Source organism: Heptranchias perlo, chromosome 9, assembly GCF_035084215.1.
Source record: "Heptranchias perlo isolate sHepPer1 chromosome 9, sHepPer1.hap1, whole genome shotgun sequence".
NCBI classification, from domain to species: Eukaryota; Metazoa; Chordata; class Chondrichthyes; order Hexanchiformes; family Hexanchidae; genus Heptranchias; species Heptranchias perlo.
Window position 1 is genome coordinate 20,168,164 of NC_090333.1, and position 24,116 is coordinate 20,192,279.

General features: G+C 41.2%; 1 protein-coding gene across 2 annotated transcripts in view; it reads left to right on the forward strand.

The window, feature by feature from the left end:
- Positions 1 to 3,135: 3,135 nt before the first annotated feature.
- LOC137325177 (polypyrimidine tract-binding protein 2) overlaps positions 3,136 to 24,116 on the forward strand; it is a 54,347-nt gene continuing 33,366 nt past the window's right edge. For both annotated transcript variants that reach the window (XM_067989969.1, XM_067989970.1), the window contains exons 1-3: positions 3,136 to 3,223; positions 4,248 to 4,278; positions 17,836 to 17,908. In XM_067989969.1, coding sequence (XP_067846070.1) covers positions 3,216 to 3,223; positions 4,248 to 4,278; positions 17,836 to 17,908 — 112 coding nt within the window. In that variant the 5' untranslated portion in view covers positions 3,136 to 3,215. The remainder of the gene's footprint in view (positions 3,224 to 4,247; positions 4,279 to 17,835; positions 17,909 to 24,116) is intronic.

The window sequence follows — 24,116 nt, forward strand, 5'->3', positions numbered from 1 at the left end:
ATCCCAGCTGAAACACCTTTGCAGCCACCAATAGTCATACATCGACACTCAGATGAAAACTTCACTTAAGTTTCAGAGCTATCCAATGTACTAACAGTCTTGTCCACATGTACTCAATGCAGCGGTCCAATACACCTTCAACTATATTGTTCTCCGTACTAACTCAATTACCATGGATGGCCATCGTCTAGTCTAATGATACTTTACTCTACATCATTAGAAGAAAATTTTCTGGACATCGTTGAAATAAAGTGCAACCAAATTTAATACCCTAAAAGTGATGAGTGCATGTATTACCCCATTTCTTCCCCTTGGTATCTATGTGTTTTCTAGAACTTAACCTAGTGTTCCTTCTAGTGGGAAGTGAAGTGGCTGGATGCTGGGTCACAGTGACAGCTTCTTGGGATTGAGGTGCCCTTGTGTGTTGTAGGTGGCCTACAACTGCTTCTGCTACATCTGCTCCTGGGGTGGATGGCTAGCACATTGGAGCACAGGGCTGGATGGCGGCACCTTGAGAGACAGCAGCCTCATTCCCTGCTGCTGGGCTCTCCCTCAGCATGTCCAGTGATGTGCATGGGAGCAGACCTCTGGACAGCAATTAGATCTGTGAAGCCCTACAAAGTAGCTCTCTCCATCCAATCCCTCAGCATGTTGAAGGCCCTTGGAGATTGGAGCCTAAGGTCCCCATAATAGCAGTATGAGCAGTCATGAGAGATACTTCCACTGTGCAAAGGACCTCTATGACTGGTGGCTTTGGAACAGATAAGCTGGATGCCTTCTGCCATGGACTGCAGTTCAGTTAAGTTGTCAAACATGAATGCACATATGTGGATCAGATGTGGAATTTTGCACTCCCTCAAATGAGTGTACAAAATGCTCAGATATCAGCATTCATTTAAAAGAAGGCTGATATCTGAGCATTTTGTACACTCATTTGAGGGAATGCAAAATTCCACATCTGATCCACATATGTGCATTCATGTTTGACAAATCCCAAGGCTCTGCAACTGAGAAAGGACAGAAGGTAGTCCTCTGGCCAGTAGCTTCCTGCTCCTCCACCACTGTTCACTCATGCCCTGTGATTCACCTGGTGTACCCATCTCAAACTGCTATCTACATCTCCTGAGATAAATGAATCTGTGCTGGTGCTTATAACTGGTCAAGAGAATCATGCAGGGTGTTGTAAGGTGCTAGTTTGTTCTTTTTCTATGACAGATTGGGCTGTTTCTTAAGAGTCATCCATAGGAAGAGAATATATTTTAGACATCCTTCAACTAATGCTTACACTGCATGTCAAGGTGGTGTGCTGGTGTGTATACATGAGTGCATCAGGGGAGAAAGGCTAATAGATAAGAATGCTACTAGGCCTGAGCTTGGGCGAGGTCTGCGGCTTCACCCTTTCGCATTCCTTCTATGCTTTCAGGCCCCAGGATATGATAAGCCTTCTTCAAAAGCATTTAAGGGCTCAAAGTTGAAGGGCTCTCCACTGCTAGTATGTGCTGCCTTGTCCTACAAGCAAAGAAGTAATAGTGAGATGTTGGAAATTTGAAGAGCACACACAGTGTCACATAAATCCCATCCTGTATCCCAGCATGTGTGTGAGTAAATGAATATGCATCATGCAGCTAAGTATTGTTGAAAGCTTGCTGAAAGGATTCACCTTTACAATAGTTCCAGTTTTTAGTTGCCGCTAAAAAGTTTGTCCTGATATCTTATAGAAGGACAAGAGCAGCAGGTACATGGGAACAACACCACCTGCACGTTCCCCTCCAAGTCACACACCATCCCGACTTGGAAATATATCGCCGTTCCTTCATCGTCGCTGGGTCAAAATCCTGGAACTCCCTTCCTAACAGCACTGTGGGAGAACTGTCACCACATGGACTGCAGCAGTTCAAGAAGGCGGCTCACCATCACCTTCTCAAGGGCAATTAGGGATGGACAATAAATGCCGGCCTCGCCAGCGACGCCCACATCCCATGAACGAATAAAAAAAAATCTTGGAATGTTTTTCCACGTGAAAGGTATTATATAAATGTTGTTCTTGTTGTAGAGGATGCTGCATTTGGTCATTGCCAGGTAAGTGTACCAGGAGTGCATGTACATTTGACGGCATAAAGGTAGGTGTGGGCCATTAGTTAGGTTACAGGGTGCAAATTAGATTAGGAAGCTCATGTGGAGAAAATCACTGGTGGAGACTTGATGGACTAAATAGCCAATTTCTATGCTTCTACGGGTAGGTATGAGTAAAGGCTTTTGAAGTTGGTGGACTGAAGAATGGGGAGCCAATGGAGGATGGGAGGTAACAGGAGTGCTAGACTTAGTATGGGATCGGAAACAAGTGGCAGATTTTCAGGCAGGTTGGAACAGGAAGTTGGCGAGGAGAGTTTTGAAGAAGTCCAGCCAGGTGAGGACAAGGGTTTCTGCACACTGCGGAAGGTGGACAAAACACCTGCAAAAGAACAAAGCTGTGTAATTTTTCAGTAAAGACTACAAAACCAACCAAGCTCAGCTCTTTATTGACCCGGACAATGAATGGGACTGACAGGTCCCCCAACCCCCTGACTGAGGGCCTACAATGGCTGTCACAAGGTAATGATCCGTAATTTGGGAACCAAATGTATGGAGCCAGACAAACCTTGCCCGCCCGTCTGCCTCCTTCCCTCCAGTTACAGTGTTTTAATACCTGTTATTGAAAAGAAAGACTTGCATTTATATGGCGCCGATCACGACCTGACGATGTCCCAAAACGCTTTACAGCCAATTAAGTACTTTTGAAATGTAGTCGCTGTTGCAATGTAGGAAACGCAGCAGCCAATTTGCGCACAGCAAGATCCCACAAACAGCAACCTGATAATCTGTTTTTTTTTTAAAAGCCACGTTGGTTGAGGGATAAATATTGGGAAAACAACCCTGCTCTTCTTCAAAATATTGCCATGGGATCTTCTCAGGACCTCGGTTTAACGTCTCATCTGAAAGATTTTCATTTAGTCTGACACAGTCAGCTCTTCACCACAGTCTCGAAATTTCGGTACAGCCCCTTCCCCCCCCCCCCCAAACCCACCGTGGTAATTTCCGGCTGGCGGTTCGGCCGAGCTCGGCCATTTCCGGAGTGTGGGGAGCGGGGGGAGGGAAGGAAACCAACCGAAACGCGACGCCATTTTGTGTGTTGACTGTCGGTGGTAGTTCGCTCTCAAACCTCTGGTAATCCGGCAATGGACGGGTAAGTACCGATAAACGGCAGGAAAATTTAAAAAAAAAACCCGCTTAGCTCCGGGTGTTTATTAAACGTATTCAATTTGCTGGTCAGGATCATGGTGCGGCTCTCCTAAATATAAATATTCCGGCGGAGTGCGGTTTTTTTTTATTATATATATATGATGTCGTGGCGTCTAACGTGAGTCGACTGGCGGGAAATGGAGGCGGACTCCTCTCCTACTACAGCCCCGGGCTCCTTCAGTGCCGCTTCTCGGTGACGGGAGAAATCGGCTCCGTTCCGGGAGGGATATCTCTTTCCCCCGCCCGCCGCCCCGGTCCCTGCCGATTGGGATCGGACGAGGGAGGGGAAGCAGAAGCAACAAAGCCCGGGTGAAGTGGCGGCCGCGCCGCCGTGTCTCTCCGGCGTATTGTTCATCCAGGGCCCCGGCTCCGACTCTGCGCTCATAAGGGGAGATTTTCACCTCCCGACACGGACTCACTTCCCTCGCAGGCCAGACGTAAGCGCCAGGACAGTGGAGGCGGACCCGACATAACCGACGATGGCTCGTTCTCCCTCCTTTTCCCCCTTAATTCAGAGTGAAGATAATTCAATGTTTATTTTAATCAATTAAAGCGAGTCCTATCCCGACGCTTATCAACTCGGCTCTTTATTATTCCAACAATAACAAAAAAAAAACAGGGCCATCGGATTAAGAGTTAATGGGATGGGGGATGGGTGGGTGATATCGAGAGGGACGGTGGGCGCCAAGCCATATGGACACGGGTCTTTCAGCTATGGCAGAGAGCCAGGTTGTGCACTCAGCAAATAACAGGGCCCATTGACTCGGGAGGGGGAAGGGAGGAAAGTCTTGTTTATAAAAGCCACACACAAAAAAAGTTTGCAGCTCGATGTTTCACACAGCATCGTTTTCATATTAAACCGTAGCTTGAATTAAATAATAGACGTTGATTCTGCAATGAACGAGTCATACTGCGTGGGACGAAATTCTGGTTTTACAGTAACAAGATTTTTTTCCTTCCTCTTGCAGCATTCTCACTGATGTTACAGTTGGCATAAAGGTAGGTGTCGCAGCTATATTAATTAGGTAGATTTTTTTTTGTTGCCTTTTCAAAAAAAATGTGTTTCCGACTGCATGTCAGACACGTGAATCTGCAAGGGAACCAAAATGAGAGAGACAAATTAAAGCGGGCCTGCGAATTGAGGCCTTACTGGTACCGTACACCATGATGCAAATATTTATGCGCATTAGAACCAGCTCAGTCATTGTGGCCCAGCGGTAGAGGCCCTTAATTTAACAGTAGTTCAAGAGACCCTGGGGAATTTTGGGTCTGTGATGCTGCTGAAACAGAGACGACAGGGGTCATTTACATTAGAGTGCCATCAACGACTGGGATACCATGCTTCTACTGTAAAACTAAGTTGAGTATTGATGGATGAGAGGAACCAAGAGTTAGGACTGGAGCTGAGAGAATACAAATGCAGATTCAGCTGAATTTTAATGTGTAAGTTTGACATGTCCAACTTGACATGTTAGTGAACTTTTCCTGTTCCAGCACATGCTCCTGGTTATAGCGATTATTGAGATTTTAAAATTCAAGCTACTCTGATCAGATGTGTCTGAATAAAGCATAGTTTGAATAAAGTATACTTTGTTGTATTGCAAAACCAGTGATTTTTGTCTGTTCCTAATGCTGTTGACCTCTTCATTTCAAGACCAGTACTATAATAAAATATAGTACTTCTGCTTTGCACTGCATTCTTATTCTCATAAATTGCAAATGTTCTGTATTTCCTTGTGATGTGATAGCAGGGACCAAAGAACAACTTGCAATAGATTAAGGCAAGAATAATGGAAGGTTACAGACCAGTGTTTACTCGCAAATGCACGGGGTCAAAATCACGTGGACCACGCATAGACCTGTGTGATTCACCGAACCATATGTTATTTTGTGCAATATATTCAACAACGTTAAGAAAAATAATTGTTGTAGGGTTAAATTGCTTTCAATGGGAACATAAGAAATAGGAGCAGGAGTATGCCATCTGGCTCCTCGAGCCTGCTCTGCCATTCAACATGATCTTCTACCTCAATGCCATTCTCCTGCACTATCCCCGTATCCCTTGATGCCTTTAATATCTAGAAATCTATCAATCTCTGTTGTGAATGTACTCAATGACTGAGCCTCCACAGCCCTCTGGGGTAGAGAATTCCAAAGATTCACCACCCTCTGAGTGAAAAAATTTCTTCTCATCTCAGTCCTAAATGGCCTACTCCTTATTCTGAAACTGACCCCTGGTTCTAGACTCCCCAGCCAGGGGAAACATCCTCCTTGCATCTACCCGTCGAGCCTTGTAAGAATTTTGTATGTTTCAATCAGATCACCTCTCATTCTTGTAAACTATAAAGAATACAGGTCTAGACTACTCAATCTCTCCTCATTCGATAATCCTGCCATCCCAGGAATCAGTCTGGTGAACCTTCGTTGCACCCCTCTATGGCAAGTATATCCTCTTGGGTAAGGAGACCAAAATTATACATTGTACTCCAGGTTTGGTCTCAAAAGGCCCTATATAATTGCAGTAAGACATCTTTACTCCTGTACTCAAATCCTCTTGTAATAAAGGCCAACATACCATTTGCCTTCTTAATTGCTTGTTGCACCTGTGTGTTAGCTTTCAGTGACTTATGTACAAGGATACCTAGGTCCCTTTGAACATCAACATTTCCCAGTCTCTCACCATTTAAAAAATACTCTGCATTTCTGTTTTTCCAATCAAAGAGGATAACTTCACATTTTTCCACTTTATATTCCATCTGCCATCATCCATTTAATATAGGGTTTATCACATGGGCTACAGTGCAAGTGCAAAATTACAGGATACCTTGCTAGTTATGATCTGTTTACAGGAATCTGTCAAAAGATGCAGGAAACAAACTACCTTGTGTGTATTTGGTTAAGTTTTTGCAATTTTTTTTATTTTACATTTTTGCCAAGTTATACAACCAAAGTGCTGGTCGCTGTATCCTATAGGATTTGTTCATGTTATCTTTAACGGCACAGTAATGTGAAAATGAAACCGAAGTAATTGACAGAAATTTATCTTTATGAAATTTTAAGTGATTCCGGGCTTTTATTTAGTGAAGACTTCAGGCTCTCATTGAAAATTGGCATTCCAAGAATGTAATTCACATCTGATGCTGTACTCTATTTATCTTGTTCCTTTACTCCAAATCAAGGTGTGTTGGAGGCTAGAGACCGATTGTCACCTAACAAAACCCACTTGGGAAAGCTGCCTGTTTTTGTGCATGAGTTTCTAGAGGTGGCATCTACCTCATTTACTATACTGTGCTGCCACTGAAGTCAGAATCGCAGTTGACAACAGTATGCTAAATGCACTATAAAACGCTCCATAATAATTTTCTTACCTACTTGTTAACTTTATGGGAACTGGAAGAACAAATCATGATTCAAAATAGAGTATAGTAGAATGATGCTAGTCTGCACACATCAGTAGTCTGAACAGATGGCTTTGGAAAGATCTGTTTTCTTGGTTTTTCTGCCTGTTCCTATGTAGTGACTAACGGCCAATTCTTTTTACCCTAATGAAACTGTCCCAAATTTAAATGGATAATTTTTGTGATTCAGCGAACAGATGAATTTAACATCTAGTAGGAAACATGTTATCCTATTTATCATTCTTATTTTGTGGAGCAGTTACTTACCCCTTTTGTTTTTCAAAGCTTCTGTGTCTATGTAGAATATAATTCTATTAACAATTCGCAGATGTTTTCAGTACTTAAAATACACTTATATTTTTGTTGTTTTAGTATTCAGTAGAATATACCCAAAACATGACTGTTCCCCTTTCCTTTATTTCAAGCTTTTACACATGAAAAAAATTAAATTATCATGTGGATTATTTTCTCAACATATAATGTAAACCTCGCCATCCTTGACTCAGTTGTAGCACTCTTGCTTTTGAGTCAGAAGGTCATGGCTTCAAGCCTCACCCCAGAGTCTTGAATACATAATCCAGGCTGACATTTCAGTGCAGTACTGAAGGAATTTCGCCTTTTGGATGAGACATCAACCGAGGCCCCGTCTGCCCCCTTAGTTGGATATAACAGACCCAGTGGCTCGATTCGAAGAAGAGAAGAGCTCTTCCAGTGTCCTGGCTAACATTTATCTCTGAACCGATTTCACTTTTTAAAAAAAATTTACCTGGTCATTTATCTCATTGCTCTTTGTGCAAATTGGCTACAGCGTTTGCCTACAGTACAAAAATGATTGCACCACAAAGGCATTCCATTGGCTGTGACATGCTTTGAGATATCCTGAGCCTGTGAAAGGCATCATATAAATGCAAGTTTTTTTTAATCTATTTTTAAATGGTATTAATTATCTGCCTGGAACCTAGAGTAGCTCCAAGTACCAGTTTTAGTTGGGATTCTCTGTTCATTGCACTTTTTTTTCCCTTATTTACATAAGATGTGTTTTGTATTTTAACGCTGAGAATTTTCAGCAGAGTTTGGTCATTTTGCATTGGTGCTATTATTGTAATTTGCTTGATGGATTGTATAAGTTTTAAATTGGCCTCGAACCGGGGTTCTCTAGGGGCAATTATTATTTATTTAAATATAGTAATTGGGACTTATGCCATGGAAATCCTCTCCATTTGGACAACTACACATAAAGATTTTTAAAATATCTAATCTTGCTTAGTTGTAATGGCATTTTTCCACTTTGAGTCTCCTTTGATCAAGCTGTTGACTTGCCTCGTTTATGTGTTCCTAGTTATATGCTTGTGCTTTCCTTTTTCTGTTTAGATTGACTAGGAGCAACAATCATCCTTGTTTGCTTGAGTTGTAATCTAACCCCTCTCTATAGAATACCTATGTTTGGCGGAGATCTTTTTCAAATTCTCTGGTCACAGTCCAGTGAACTACCATTATAGAGATGGATGTTTCCTTCATACACAGGGTTTTGGGGAATAGTTTTATTTAAATTTTTGACCTCCATTTCCCTGGGGCAGTTAAATTACAGAAACATCACAGCTGTATTTGAATTTACAATTTGGCCTGATAAGCAATTTTTCAATACTTCATAGACTTAAAATTATATTGTTGCAATGCTAAAAGAGTTTAAAGGAAGTAGACAATTTTGTTGATCAGGTTGTGGAATTACACTTATCTGTGCAATGTTAACATTATATTACAAAACAATCTGGTGTGTTTTGTTTTTGTAATACTGTCAATAACTAGGGTCTTGGAAGAGCAGATATTTGTTTTTACTCTTATCTATTATTATCCCAAAAGATTTAATAAAAAAAATAATGGAGCTGGTGTGACATGATAGGAAAAAATACAAGGTAGCACTCCTGGTGCCTTATTGCTTAAATGATGCTGAGCTTTATAGACTTAAAGGACTCTATATATTCATTCCCTGATCTCTGATGTGGTGGTTGGGGTGCTGCTGTTGGCCTGGTTGCCCTGGACTAATGGCAGGAAACTCTGCCAGAATTCCTGCCTGGTCCTGATCAATGTCCAGTACGTCTGCTGGAAAGTGTACATATATGGCCATTGGATGAGGAAAGGAGTGGCTCGACTTCAATGCTTCCTATGGCCAAATAGCATGCTAACACTATCTAGGCTTGCCATGAAGAATGTACCCTTGAGCAAGGTACTATAGGGCTGCCAGCACACAATGAAACTACAAGAGCAGAGGAGAAAATTGGGGGGGAAAAAGATGTTTGAGGAATATAAGTAGAAATTATGGTATCAGGAAGACACAATTACTGTGTTCATGTTTTATTAATGAATCGGCAAAGTAAGTAATACAGATATTGAATGCCTGAGAGCTGTGGTGTTACCCTAATCATGGAATCATAGAAAGGTTACAGCATGGAAGGAGGCCATTCGGCCCATCAAGTCCGTGCTGGATCTATGTAAGAGCAATCCAGCTAGTCCCGTTCACCCACCCTATCCCTGTAGCCCTGCAAATGTTTTCCTTTTCAAGTACTTATCCAGTTCCCTTTTGAAAGCCACGATTGACTGCCTCCACCACCCCCCCAGGCAGTGCATTCCAGATCCTAACCACTTGCATAAAAAAGTTTTTCCTCATGTCACCTTTGGTTCTTTTGCCAATCACCTTAAATCTGTGTCCTGTGGTTCTTGACCCTTCCGCCAATGGGAACAGTTTCTGTCTATACCCCTCATGATTTTGAACACCTCTATCAAATCTCCTCTCAACCTTCTCTGTTTCATAGAGAACAACCCCAGCTTCACCAGTCTATACACGTAACTGAAGTCCCTCATCCCTAGAATCATCGTAAACCTTTTCTGCACCCTCTCTAAGACCTTCACATCTTTCCTAAAGTGCGGTGCCCAGAACTGGACACAATACTCCGGTTGTGGTCGAACCAGTGTTTGATAAAGGTTCATTATGACTTCCTTGCTTTTGTACTCTATGCCTCTATTTATAAAGCCCATGATCCCATATGCTTTTTTAAAACCACTTTCTCAACCTGCCCTGCCACTTTCAATGATTTGTGCACATATACCCCCAGCTTTCCTTATGCCTGTACCCTTTTTAAAATTGTGCCCTCGAGTTTATATTGCCTCTCCTCGTTCTTCCTATCGAAATGTATTACTTTGCATTTTTCTGCATTAAATTTCATCTGCCATGTGTCCGCCCATTCCAGCCTGTCTATATCCTCTTGAAGTCTATAACTAACCTCCTCGCTGTTCACTACACTTCCAAGTTTTGTGTCATCAGCAAATTTAGAAACCCAAGTCCAAGTCATTAATATATATCAAGAAAAGCATTGGCCCTAGTACTGACCACTGGGGAACACCACTGTACACCTCCCTCTAATCCGTAAAACAACCGTTCACTATTACTCTCTGCTTCCTTTTGCTTAGCCAATTTTGTATCCATGCTGCTACTGCCCCCTTTATTCCATGGGCTTCAATCTTGATGACAAGTTTATTATGCAACACTATCAAATGCCTTTTGGAAGTCCATATACACCACATCAACCGCATTGGCCTCATCAACCCTCTCTGTTATCTCATCAATAAACTCTTATCAAGTTAGTTAAACACGATTTGTCTTTAACAAATCTGTGCTGGCTTTCCCTAATCAATCCACACTTGTCCAAGTGACTGCTAATTCTGTCCCGGATTATCGTTTCTAAAACCTCCCCACCACTGAGGTTAAACTGTCTGGCCTGTAGTTGCTGGGTTTATCCTTGCATCCTTTTTTGAACAAGGGTGTAACATTTGCAATTCTCCAGTCCTCTGGTACCACCCCGTATCTAAGGATGCTTGGAAGATTATGGCCAGTGCCTCCGCAATTTTCATCCTAAATTCCCTCAACAACCTAGGATGCATCCCATCCAGACCGGGTGACTTACCTACTTTTAAGTACGTAAAAGTAGGTAAGTCATTTTCCACATCGTTCACCTGACGAAGGAGGTAGCCTCCGAAAGCTTGTGAATTTAAAATAAAATTGCTGGACTATAACTTGGTGTTGTAAAATTGTTTACAACTTTTAAGTACAGCTAGCCTTTCTAGTACATGCTATTTATCAATTATTAGCTCATTCAGTATCTCAACTACATATTCCTTTACTGAGACTCTGGCAGCATCTTCCTTGGTAAAGACAGATGCAAAGTAATCATTTAGTACCTCGGTCTCCATGAGTAGATCTCCTTTTTGATCGGCCCCACCCCTCTTACTACCCGTTTACTGTTTACATGCCTATGGAAGACTTGGATTCTCTTTTACGTTAGCCGCCAGTCTATTTTTATACTCTCTCTATGCCCTTCTTATTTCCTTTTTCACTTCTGAACTTTCTATATTCAGCCTGGTTCTCACTTGTGTTATCAATCTGACATCTGTCCTACGCCCTTTTTTTCTGCTTCATCTTACTGTCCATCTCTTTTTGACATCCAGGGAGCTCTGGCTTTAATTGCCCCACCTTTCTCCCTCGTGGGAATGTACCTAGACTGTACCTGAACCATCTCCTCCTTAAAGGCTACCCATTGTTCAATTACGGTTTTGCCTGCCAATCTTTGATTCCAGTTTACCTGGGCCAGATCATTTCTCATCCGACTGAAATTGGCCCTCCTCCAATTGAGTATTTTTACTTTAGAGTGGTCCATGTCCTTTTCCATAGCTATTCTAAACCTTATGATACTATAATTGCTGCTCCCTAAATGTTCACCCACTGACACTTGCTCCACTTGGTTCTGGGGAATGAGGCGGGCCAAGTCCAGCAATGCCTCCTTCCTTGTTGGGCCGGAAACATACCGATCAAGAAAGTTCTACTGAACACACTTGAAAAATTCCTCCCCCACTTTACCCCTTATTATTACTATCCTAGTCTATATTAGGATAGTTGAAGTTCCCCATTATCACTACTCTATGACTTTTGCACCTCTCTGTAATTTCCCTGCAAATTTGCCCCTCTATCTGCTTCCCACTAATTGGTGGCCTATAGAATACACTCAGCAGTGTAATGGCACCTCTTGTTTCTTACTCTAACCAAATAGATTCTGTCCATGACCCCTCCAGGACATCCTCTCTCTCCAGCACTGCAATATTCTCCTTAATACTGCCACTCCCCCTCCTTTCTTCCCTTCCCTATCTTTCCTGAACATCTTGTATCCAGGGATATTTAGTACCCAATCCTGCCCATTTTTGAGCCAGGTCTCCGTTATCGCCACAACATCATATTCCCATGTGGCTAATTGTGCCTGCAGCTCTCCAACCTCGTTTAACATGCTTCGTGCATTTACACACATGCACTGTAAACCTATCTTAGACTTTCTTGTACTCTCTCTTAGTCTGGTCACATCTACTACTGTACTATTTCTTGCTCTAGTGCTATCTTTCTCTCCTGATCCTTTGCGCACCTTGTTTCTCCTTTCCAATGCTACATCCTGGTGCCCACCCCCCTGTCAAATTAGTTTAACCCCCCACCCTCGCAGCACTAGCGAACCTTCCCACAAGGACATTGGTCCCAGCTCCATTGAGGTGCAACCCGTCGGGCCTGTTCAGTTCCCAACTCCCCCAGAACTGGTCCCAATGCCCCAGGAATTTTAAAGCCCTCCCTCCTGCACCATCTCTTCAGCCACGCATTCATCTGCTCTATCCCCCTATTTCTATACTCGCTAGCGTGTGGCACTGAGTAATCCAGAGATTGCTACCCTTGAGGTCCTGCTTCTTAATCTCTTTCCTAACTCCTTAAAATCTGCCTGCAGGACCTCATCCCTCTTTCTAGCTATGTCATTGGTACCAATATGGGCCATGACCTCTGGCTGTTCACCCTCCCTCTTCAGAATGTTCTGCAGCCGCTCAGTGACATCCTTGACCCTGGTAACAGGGAGGCAACATACCATCCTGGAATCACATCTGCGGTTGCAGAAATGCTTGCCTACTCCCCAAAATATAGAATCCCCTATTACTATCGCTCTCTTGACCTTTCTCCTCCTCCCCCTGTACAGCTGAGCCATCCATGGACCTATGACCTTGGCTGCGGCTGCCCTTCCCAGAGGAACCCCCTCCCCCACCAGTATTCAGTATACTGGATAGAGAGTGAGATGCCCTCTGGGCTCCTGCACTACCTGCCTTGTCTCCCTGGCGGTCACCCAGTCCCTCTGCCTGCATTTTCTTATGCTGTGTGGTGACCACCTCCTGAAACGTGCTAGCCACGTAGCTTTCAGCTTCACAGATGCACTGCAGTGACGCCAGCTGTTGCTCAAGCTCCAAAACCTGGAGCTCGAGCTCCTCCAGCTGATGACACTTCTTGCACATGTGGTTGTCCAGGACACTGGAAGCGTCCTGGAGTTCCCACATGGCACAGGATGTGCATTTGAAGGGTCTGAGTTGCCCTGCCGTGCCTCGATTTATTAGATTATTAACTAAACTTAACGGAATATTAACTAAAGACTTAAAATAAATGCTCACCAGCTACTCACCAATCAGCTCCTTCCATTGTGCTGACGTCACTTTTTTTCTCTCCCTGACGCTCATGCTCTGACTCCCGCCTTTTTATGGACCGCTCCCTCTCCTCTGCTCTGCCGCCTCAGCTGCTCTTGGGCCTCCGACTTCTGCCATTTTATGTAAGGAATCTTACAACACCAGGTTATAGTCCAACAGTTTTATTTGAAAATCACAAGCTTTCGGAGCTTACCTCCTTCGTCAGGTGAGTGAGTGAAGCTATGCTCTGAAAGCTTGTGATTTTCAAATAAAACTGTTGGACTATAACCTGGTGGTGTAAGATTCCTTACATTTGTCCACCCCAGTCCATCACTGGCATCTCCACATCATGCCTTTTTATGAGCCGCTCCCTCTGCTCTGCCGCCTTAGCTAATGATTACAGAAGTCACTGTTTAGAACCAAAACCAAAAGATGAAGACATCGTTGCACACTTAAAGCATAGCAAAGTTTGTAGAAGTGATTTTATCATTTAAAAGTAGAGCAGTGCACCAATTTTTAATGTAGCCTTAAGCTTTCCTAGTACTGTTGAATTAAGTGAGACAATTTTGTAACAACTTCAAACGCTGTAGAAAATTGCCGGAATGGGAAATGAACAGCCTACAAAGTGCAAGAGGAAGATAAAACAATATCTGCTCGTAATTTCTGTTCTTGACAAAGCTTTTAGAAATTGATTCATTATTGATACTGCTATATTATCATATTACAGTGACAATTCAGCCAGTATGAGCCAAATTATTTAGCATGCATTTCAGTATTGTTGGGTTCATAGTGAAGTTTTTCTGTACTGCAGGTTGATGTTTTGTGTTTTTTTTAATCGTAGTAATAGAAATCTCTAGTCTTGGTATACCATGAGTGCGTTTCACTCATGCTTTTGGGCAGCCAAGTGGGAAAATATAATTTTAGAAGTTTCATCTTTGATTTGCAGGCCACAAAAAATGCATTTGAAAAACTTCACTTACTCAAAATTTAATGAAATTCCATTTCTTTTCACTCTCAAATAAGTTTTACTTTTCATGCTGCTTCCCCTCTACTTTTCCGTTTCCATTTTTGTGTATTTTTATGATGGGTCAATGAGAAAAATGGAGAGATGGGATAAATGCTGTCGAGGACTAAAATGAGAATCAGAAAATGAGTTCAAATGGGAGCAATATTCATCATGACATCTGTTCGAAGTTATTACATTTTTAATTGCTTTGTTTATTTTGGATGTTTTCTTCTAGATATTTGTATCACACACTTTATCACCTAAAGCATTTGGTAGGTCCTTTGACTGGGTGCAAAAGTAAGAAGGGTTGATTTGCCTCAATTTATTTCTTCTCTGCCGAATTCAGATTGGAAACCTGCTCTGGGAATGTAATTTTTTCAGCTGAGTGACGAGCTGCTTCTCTAGTTACCTTCAAATTTTGGTACCCCGGTTTCTGGCAATTGCAACGCCAGAACTGTGAAGGCTTGAAAAATGTTAAACTTGCAAGGCATGTCTTATAATGATCAGCATGCACTTTAAAACTGCATTTCTGTCATAATTTTTCAGGATTAAAAGAGTGGAAACACAATTTAGTGGATTTTCAAATAGGCTCTTCTACTCTTGAAATTTTTACGTTGAATTTAAGGGTAATATGTAAATCATGCTATAATAAAAACAGAAAATGCTGGAAATACTCAGCAAGTCAGGCAGCATCTGTGGAGAAAGAAACAGTTAACATTTCAGGTCGATGACCCTTCATCAGAATGTGAATTGTGCTTATTGACTGATTTGATTTCAGTAGAATCCTTGCTGTTTGGATTTTAGTTATGCACCAGATATAAAATTAGATTGTTTCCCAGGCACTTAAATGGCAGCATTTCCAGTTAGATTTTGGTTGTGTTACTATTTTTTTTTAAATTCCTTTTTTGGCCAGAAGTAATGAAACTTTTTCTTCCCCATTTCCTCTTCCTATCTCAATCTGCACATGCTCTTCTGTGTTCAGGTTATGCAGCAGTGTCTGCGTTTTGAGTTAGCTTGTTGATAGGCTTGTGCACCAAAAATTTGTATGGCAACTTAATGGTAATTTTTAAAATATTGCTCAAGTTATCCCATTTGTATACTCTTCTGAATTGGAACCCACTTAGTATTTTGTATATCGACAAGTTCTTTATCGTGATCATATATTTACTAAACCCATAATACAACGCAGTACTGTCCATAATTCTTATTTAAGAGTTACGTATCCTTTTTGAATACATTTTACAAATTCAGTTTCATCCCTTAATGAAGATCAAACTACATGAGACAGCATTTTCAATGGCAGTGCGACACAGTTGAGTCTGTGCTTGGTGTAGTTGCTATTGGAGGTCAAGCATAATGTAAACCGAAGTCCCAGCGGGGGGGCTGTCATGGATGCCTGTAAAATCTGCCTTGCTGAACATGTTGGCAAACAGTTTAATGGGTGGCAAGGTTTAACAACAGAGTTGTCTGATCAGGAATATCCTAACAAGTACTTATTCGACTGTTGAGATTCACATTTATTGCTATCGTAGGGTTTTGTCATCCTGTCTTTTATTTTAAAACTTAGGGTTATGCTGGAAATTTGGTTATCGTGTGTCCCTGATATTTTTAGAGCTTTTATTTCCTATCCCAGAGCGTTAGTTACATATACTTTTGGGCAGATGCAAGGTATGCAGAGGGCAGCAGAAGTGAAATCTGGGCCATATGGACTGTGTAGGAAAGGCACAATTACAGATTTTAAAACTAAGTGGCACAGACAATTTTGTTGCCATCTCAGTTATGTTGAATCCTGAGTAATTTTAGCATTTTTCTATATATTAACAATCTTATATTTGTGTGCATTTCCTGTCAACCTTTTCCTATATAAATTCCTATATTCATATTTATAATGGAAGCTGCCTATGTAAATTTGTCACACTGAAGACACTACAGCAGCATCAGGGGTGGGGGGAGGGTGTTATTACAGCGTGACAAGTTTACAATATAAAGTAGACATAAGAATTGATAATGGAATATAAAAATAAGGACTGAATGTACGACTTAAAAAATGGGAACTGAGTTACATTTGTGTCTCCCGGCCCAGTTATTTCCTCACTCGCCATCCCTACTTCATCTGTATACTGCATCTGGTCTTGACTCCCTGTGTGCATTGCCACAGGAAATGGATTGGTATTTATAAATTTTTATATTTTTTCTTTAGAGAAATTTGTGCTTGAGGTGCCCATTTTTTGGTATCTCAACTTAATTTTTTAATTATTCTACAGTCATTTACATTATATTTCATGATACTACAATTCACACACAATCAACAGTTATGATTGAATTGTATGTAGAAAGATAGAAGTTCAATGATGTTTACTAAGACTAATGTGGTTTAGAAATTGTTTGGGGCTAGTAGATTTTGAGCATAAAAGGTGCAGCCAGTAGCCATATTTTCCTTTTTTTTGTGTGAATTTGTAGACCTAATTAGGAAAAGTGAAGAAAATACCGTAGCTTTACAAATTGTTTAATACATTGTATATACAAAATAAGTTTTAATCTGTAGGCTGCTTTTAGGCCTAGGGCTGAGGTGTCTAAACTTCGGTATATAAAGCGTATATATCAATATTCTCATTCATTCATATATTTCTCAAGTTGCTGATGCTAATAGATTTTGTATTTTCTGTGTTAGGGTTTATCCATCAATGAGGCAAAAAATGTTAAGAATGGCATTTTCCAAAACTCCAGGCCCACAAAAATCCAAACATTAACCTGCAAATGAGAAAAATAACTACATATAGGACTGAATTACCTTAATATTAAGGTTTGGATTGCCCTGGCTTGTGGGACTGAATATGGTCATCGAGTTGCAGGTTGGGCACTTCTTGTCTAGGCAAATTATTGCCTGGGGCAGTTGGTTTCACATCTTTTCAATTGATGCACTTTGTTGCTGGCAACAAAATATTACAGTTGAATGTCAGGCGTGGCTTTACTGTAATAACCTAACCTACAAAATTAACACTACTGAAGACTGACATGGTAGCCTAATAGGTGTAACCAGATGAACTCTGACATGAATTTTTATATCAAATGGAGGAAATATTACCACTGGATAAGCAATTCTTATGAATTAAAGCAGCCAGCAACATTTTATTTTGGACTTCATAAAATGTAATCCCAATATGGTAAAGAATTGATTTATCTTTATAGGAAAAAATGCATCTGTCAATCTCTAGTGTCAGCAGTCAGTGATTTTGGGCAGGGGACACCAGGTCCAACAGATAACACTTACAAACAAGTTAAAATGAAAACTGTTACTGCCACATCACAACTCTTGATTATAGAGTTTAAAGAATTGGTACAATTGAATTTGTTTTAATGTCATTGTTTTTTCTCTGGTTTCTGTTTGTAGTGTTACTGATTTGCTTGTTTATGTTGATTTGGACAATGTCCCACAGATTTCATATTTCCATAAATTTCTGTTGATTGTTTTTTTTTTACTTGGTTTAGCTTGGCAGTAATATGAGGAAGCATTCTACTCAGAGTAGTTCCCAGAAGCCATTTTGGAAAATCTCTGCATGAGAACAATGTTCAATATAACTAAATAGTTGTAATGAAATGATCAATTTTGTTTTTTTTTTACAGAGGGGATCTGACGAACTTTCTGGCACCATTCTCAGCAGCCCAAATTCTACCATGAGCAGCGTGGTGGTTACTGGTAGGTTGCCTCGTCCACAGTTTAGGACAGTAGCTCTTTGTTATAACTCTTGTATTAAAAAGATAAAGTATATGTTTCATTTCTGCTGAAATGTAGTTTGAGCCAGCAGCGTACGGGTGCATTATATTAAGTACACACTATTGAATAATAGTCTGGTGCTTTCCCTACAGGGTGGGAGGGTTATGCACAGGTGTATTTGCACCTCTTTCTAGTTTGTGATATCACTGGGAATGGCTGTCCCTTAAATGGGCTTGTTTATATTGATCAGTGCATTGTCAGCACAGTTGGTATGAGACCAGGGAGAAAAATTGCAGAATTTACTCTCCAGGTTAAATTCAGAAATATAGCTCTGCTTCATAATTGGAGTGGTAGTGATATATATATATTTTCTAATGCACTGTAAATGTTATTTTGAAAAGGAACATTTCCTGAATTTTCTCCCCAGATCTTCATGCCTGTCCTATTGCTGAAATGATGGGTGGCCAACTTGGACTTAAGTGAGCCTTTAAGGGTGTGTAAAAATAGTCAAGAATTACCCTCCTTTTGACTTTGATTCTCTGCACCAGTGTATCTGAGATTAGGAATACAGTGGTATTGGGAAATTAAATCTGTGTCCTCTGCTGCTGTCGTCACACATATGCTCAAATCACATTCAGTGGCACTGAGATCTTCTGAAATACCCAGTGCAATAAGCCTTCAGCACAGTCTAATTCTAAAAAGAGGTCATTAGTTTTGTAAATAAAGCACTACAAAGATATATTACAATTATTTATTTCTTACTGTTCACATACAAGTAGGAGCTAAATAAACAATGAAACAAATGGGAATGGCTGTTCCTTAAATGTCCTCCTTCATGTTTGTCGCTGCTTTCAGTTGCAACCTGTTCGGTCTTATCAATCAGTGTAGAAAATGACTGCTTTGAATCATTTAGCTGCAGAAACCATTTGAATTTGGGAGCAAACCTCTGTAGAAAGTTTTCTACTCTCCACTTTATGGTCATAACCATGAAATCTTGAAGTAATCCAACAAATCATTTATGGGTGTCTACAATACTGGCAGCGTTGTTCATAGAGATCAACAAATTGGTAGCTATGGGTGTAATTGAAAGGGGAAAGAGCAAGCAGCAACTACCAACATTTTATATTCCCAAAAAGACAGGCACTCATCTCAGGATTAGTTATCAGGACTTTAAACAAATTCCGCAGGCAGAAAAGTTTCAAGATGGTTACTATACTCATGATTTTCAGATATGTCCAGAGAACGAGTTATCAGCTGGACATGTAAAAGAAACCTACTTCTATATTGCTTTCCGGGAGTCTCATCAAAAGTACTCCAGTTCAACTTTAAGGAGTGCCCAGTCAACTACAAGACGTCTTGGCTACATGTCCGCAAAACTCTGTTCTTTGGGGGTTATTCCAAACTACTTAGCAGGAAATCTGTCTGTTTCTCTGTTGATTTGCATTAATGCAGTATCTGAGATAGTCACCTCAGGTGGCCATGGTGGTTAACGATATATACTCTTCCTATTGGTTGCAATGATCTTTGTAGTTCATAATGTCGATCTATTAGAAGTCGCCTCAGCTAAATTTGCTCAGCTAGTTGTCTCCCTGCGGACCCCTCCCCCATCTCAGCTGATAAGGATCAAACAAGCTGTAGCTCTGAATCTTGCATATGGAGGTGTCCCTAGTGCGATGATTGGCTGCTTATAAGGGGCCTCGATTCGTGGCAGATGACAGTGGATCAAATGACCTTGAATTGAAGGCAAAAGTGCGCACATTCTTTGCTACAGGAACAAACAGAGCAGCCTCTTTTTCTAAGGACCTGATTCAGCTGACAGAGGGTGTCTGAATCACACACTCCTTGTCCAATGCGTAGTGCGGTAGAAGGGAATTTCAGAATTTGGGAATGATCCTGGCAATCAACAGTTTCATAGAAACAGGAGGGAGGCCATTTAGTCCCTCGAGCCTGATCCGTCACTCATTTAGATCATGGCTGATTTATATCTCAACTCCATTTACTCGATACAAGAAAATGAATGGAAAGATAACCTTGTGACCGACCCCGGCCCCCATTGGCCTTCTAAACTGTAACTTTCAGATTTCTCGTGAGCTGGTACAGCATTTCACTGGCTTACCAAAGAAATGATCTCATTTGGGAGGGCTCATCTGCACTCAGAAAAGTTCTAATTTCCAGCCCGGTTATTGATAGGCAGGGTCTCCCACCATTGGTAGTGAATACCATGATCAATTCCTGTAAGATGCACACTAATTGGCCTTGCAGCACAAAGTGAAAAATTTTTGTTGTACTGATCTACAAAGTTGGTTAGCCCATATCAGGTGATGTAACCCAGATCTTGAAACACCTAGTTTTTGTCTGTTTAAAACCCAGTTCTGTTTGAGGTTATATTGAGCCTTGGATTTTCCACGAGCTGTTTTACATTTGGTTTGTTAGAGGAGCACCCACTGGTGGACCATATGGCATTGTGACAGATGGTCCTTAGGAGCTCCTACCAGAAGTTGTTTCCCAGTTTGGACCAGGAAATTGTCATTTAATGTTTTTATCTGCCCTCGCAATAATCAAATGTTCAGCATTGTTTTCACTGTAGATACTCATAGCCCTAATTTGCTATGTCTTTCGTACAAAGAAACTTTGGAGATCTCAACGTTAATTCATTCCCTGTGGTGCCAAGACCTAAGGCAAACTGACCAGGCCACAGATAGCTAAATGGATGTTTGAGTGCTTTCTGCATGCTATGTGGCATTGAGAAAAGGCTGCCACATGAACTAATCAACTTGTATGTACTGGACATTGCTATCTAGAGTTCACTAGTGTGCACGTTAATGGCTCTCCTAACAGCTGATGTGTTGGCTCCTCGGTGAAGGTGTTCACATCTCCTGAATTGCATCACTTTTTGGTATGCTTTTGTTTGGAAAATGCATGAATGGGGAAGAAATTTAGATTTTTCTTTGAATGATGTACATTCACACATCACAGTCCAACCTATCCATCTCTTCAGATCCTGCAGGTGCTGGGCTTAAAGGACTTGTGTTCAGTTTCAGGTCAAAATTAACTGATGCAATGACCCACTAGTACTCCCCCACAAGTGGAAACCAGTCATCTTACATGTCTGATGGATCCAAAGAACTAGGATATATTAATTTTGTTCTTAAAGTATGATCTGTGAAGGGATTTAAATGCAGACTTTGAAAGATTGACCACATGGCCCAAAGTTGGGCTTTTTTCATGTGGTGCTGCAGTATACCGAGGAATTGAAAGTTTTATTGTTGTGGGTTTTTTTGTTAATTTGGTTAAGTCTGTTATGGTATTCAAAGAGAGACCTCACCTAAAGTTGAGCTATCTAAGTTTCAGGGATTGCTAATTTGTGTGCACACTTAAATCTATCGACAAAATCCAAACCCCAATGGAATTATTTTTATATACTGTAGTAAGATTAACAAAATGTCAAATTAAGTGTTATGTCTGTGCCCATCCTGTTGACAAAATTCCTCTTCCTGTTATCAAGATTTTGTCACTCTTTAGTCCACTTTTTTTCCATTTATATATTCCCACCATATTTATAATCGAAACTGCCTATTTATAATGGACTCTTACCATATGCAAACTTGTCACATTGTAATTGTGCCCTCCTCCACTGGTAATGCTGTAGCACCTCAGTTTTGCATCTCAGTGCAGCCTGTACCGCAAAGAAATTTCCGTTTTCCAACCAACTATACTTCTCTCCTCCCTAAATTACCATAAGTTTTGCTATTTAACTATATAAAATCAAAATATTAAAAAATGGATAATTTATGAGTTCATACTGGGGACTGAGGTACGTCTCCATGTCCAGTACAGTTATCCCCCGTCTTCTAACCCTACTTTACTTGAATACTACAATTGGTCTTGACTCCCTTTGTGCCACGGGCGATTGCATAGGAAAATGAGTAGGCCATTCAGCCCCTCAAACCTGTTCTGCCATTTAATTAGATCATGGCTGATCTATATCTTAACTGCATCTACCCACCATGGTTCTATAACCCTTAATACCCATGCCTAACATAAGACCATAAGAGATAGGGGCAGGAGTAGGCCATTCGGCCCCTCGAGCCTGCTCCGCCATTCAATGAGATCATGGCTGATCTGATTTTTACCTCAACTCCACTTTCCTGCCTTTTCCTCCATATCCTTTGACTCCCTTGCTGATCAAAAATGTGCCTAACTCAACTTTGAATGTATTCAATGACTCAGCCTCCACAGCTTTTTGGGGTAAAGAATTCTAAAGATTCACGACCCTCTGGGAGAAGAAATTCCTCTTTATTTCTGTCTTAAGCGAGTGACCCCTTATTCTGAGACTATGCCCCCTAGTTTTAGATTCCCCCATGAGGGGTAACATCCTCTCAGCATCTACCCTGTCGAGTCCCCTCAGAATCTTGTATGTTTCAATAAGGTCTCCTCTCATTCTTCTAAACTCCAATGAGTATAGACCCAACCTGTTCAGCCTTTCCTCATAAGGCAACCCTTCCATACCCAGAATCAACCTAGTGAACCATCTCTGAACTGCCTCCAATGCAAGTATGTCCTTCCTTAAATAAGGGCACCAGAACTGAACGCAGTACTCCAGGTGTGGTCTCACCAGCACCCTGTACAGTTGTAGCATGACTTCCCTGCTTTAATACTCCATCCCCTTAGAAATAAAGGCCAATATTCCATTTGCCTTCCGGATTACCTGCTGCACCTGTATGTTGACTTTTTGTGTTTCATGTACAAGGTCACCCAGATCCCTCTGTACCGCAGCATTTTGTAGTATTTCTCCATTCAAATGATATTTTGCTTTTTTATTTTTCCTCCCAAAGTGGATGACTTCACATTTTCCCACATTATATTCCATCTGCCAAATTTATGCCTGTTCACTTAACCTGTCAATATCCCTTTGCAGACACTTTGTGTCCTCATCGCAACTATCTTTGTATCATCAGCAAATTTGGCCACAAGACACTCTGTTCCTTCATCCAAGTCATTGATATATATTGTAAATAGTTGAGGCCCCAGCACTGAGCCCTGTGGCACCCCACTAGTTACAGATTGCCATTTTGAAAATGACCCTTTTATCCCGACTCTTTGTTTTCTGTTAGTTAGCCAATCCTCTATCCATGCCAGTTTATTACCCCCAACACCGTGAGCTCTTATCTTGTGCAGTAATCTTTTATGTGGCACCTTATCGAATGCCTTTTGGAAATCCAAATATACTGCATCCATTGGTTCCCCTTTATCCACCCTGCCCGTTACTTCCTCAAAGAACTCTAATAAATTTGTCAGACACGATTTCCCTTTCATAAAACCATGTTGACTCTCCTTGATTGTATTATGAGTCTCCAAATGTCCTGCTACTACTTCCTTAATGGATTCCAGCATTTTCCCAATGACAGATGTTAGCTAACTGGTCTATAGTTACCTGCTTTCTGTCTTACACCCTTCTTGAATAGGGGTGTTACATTTGCAGTTTTCCAATCCGCTGGGACCTTTCCAGAATCTAGTGAATTCTGGAAGATTACAACCAATGCATCCACTATCTCTGTAGCCACTTCTTTTAAGACCCTTGGATACAAGCCATCAGGTCCAGGGGACTTGTCAGCCTTTAGACCCATTAGTTTACCTAGTACTTTTTCTCTAGTGATAGTGATTGTCTTTAGTTCCTCCCTCCCCTTTGCCCCTTGTGTAAGATTCTCAAAATTCATAGATCCCCCAAAACTCTGAGAAAAACCCTTAAGGAATTCACCTTTTCCCTGAGTATGGAAAACTTTGGCCATTGACTGAAATCCTAAGATGGAAGGATAGGTGAGAGGTCACCAGACGAATCCACAACCCACACGTGGAATGTGGGAGAATTTACTGCTTCAGACATGTCTCTGTTTTAATGCAAAACCGACAGCAGGGGGTCGACACTCAAGACCATTGTAAGAGAGAAGCCATGATGTGGAGATGCCGGTGATGGACTGGGGTGTACAAATGTAAGGAATCTTACAACACCAGGTTATAGTCCAACAGTTTTATCTGAAAATCACAAGCTTTCGGAGGCTTTCTCCTTCGTCAGGTGAGTGACTCACACATCTGACGAAGGAGAAAGCCTCCGAAAGCTAATGATTTTCAAATAAAACTGTTGGACTATAACCTGGTGTTGTAAGATTCCTTACATTGTAAGAGAGGTTAT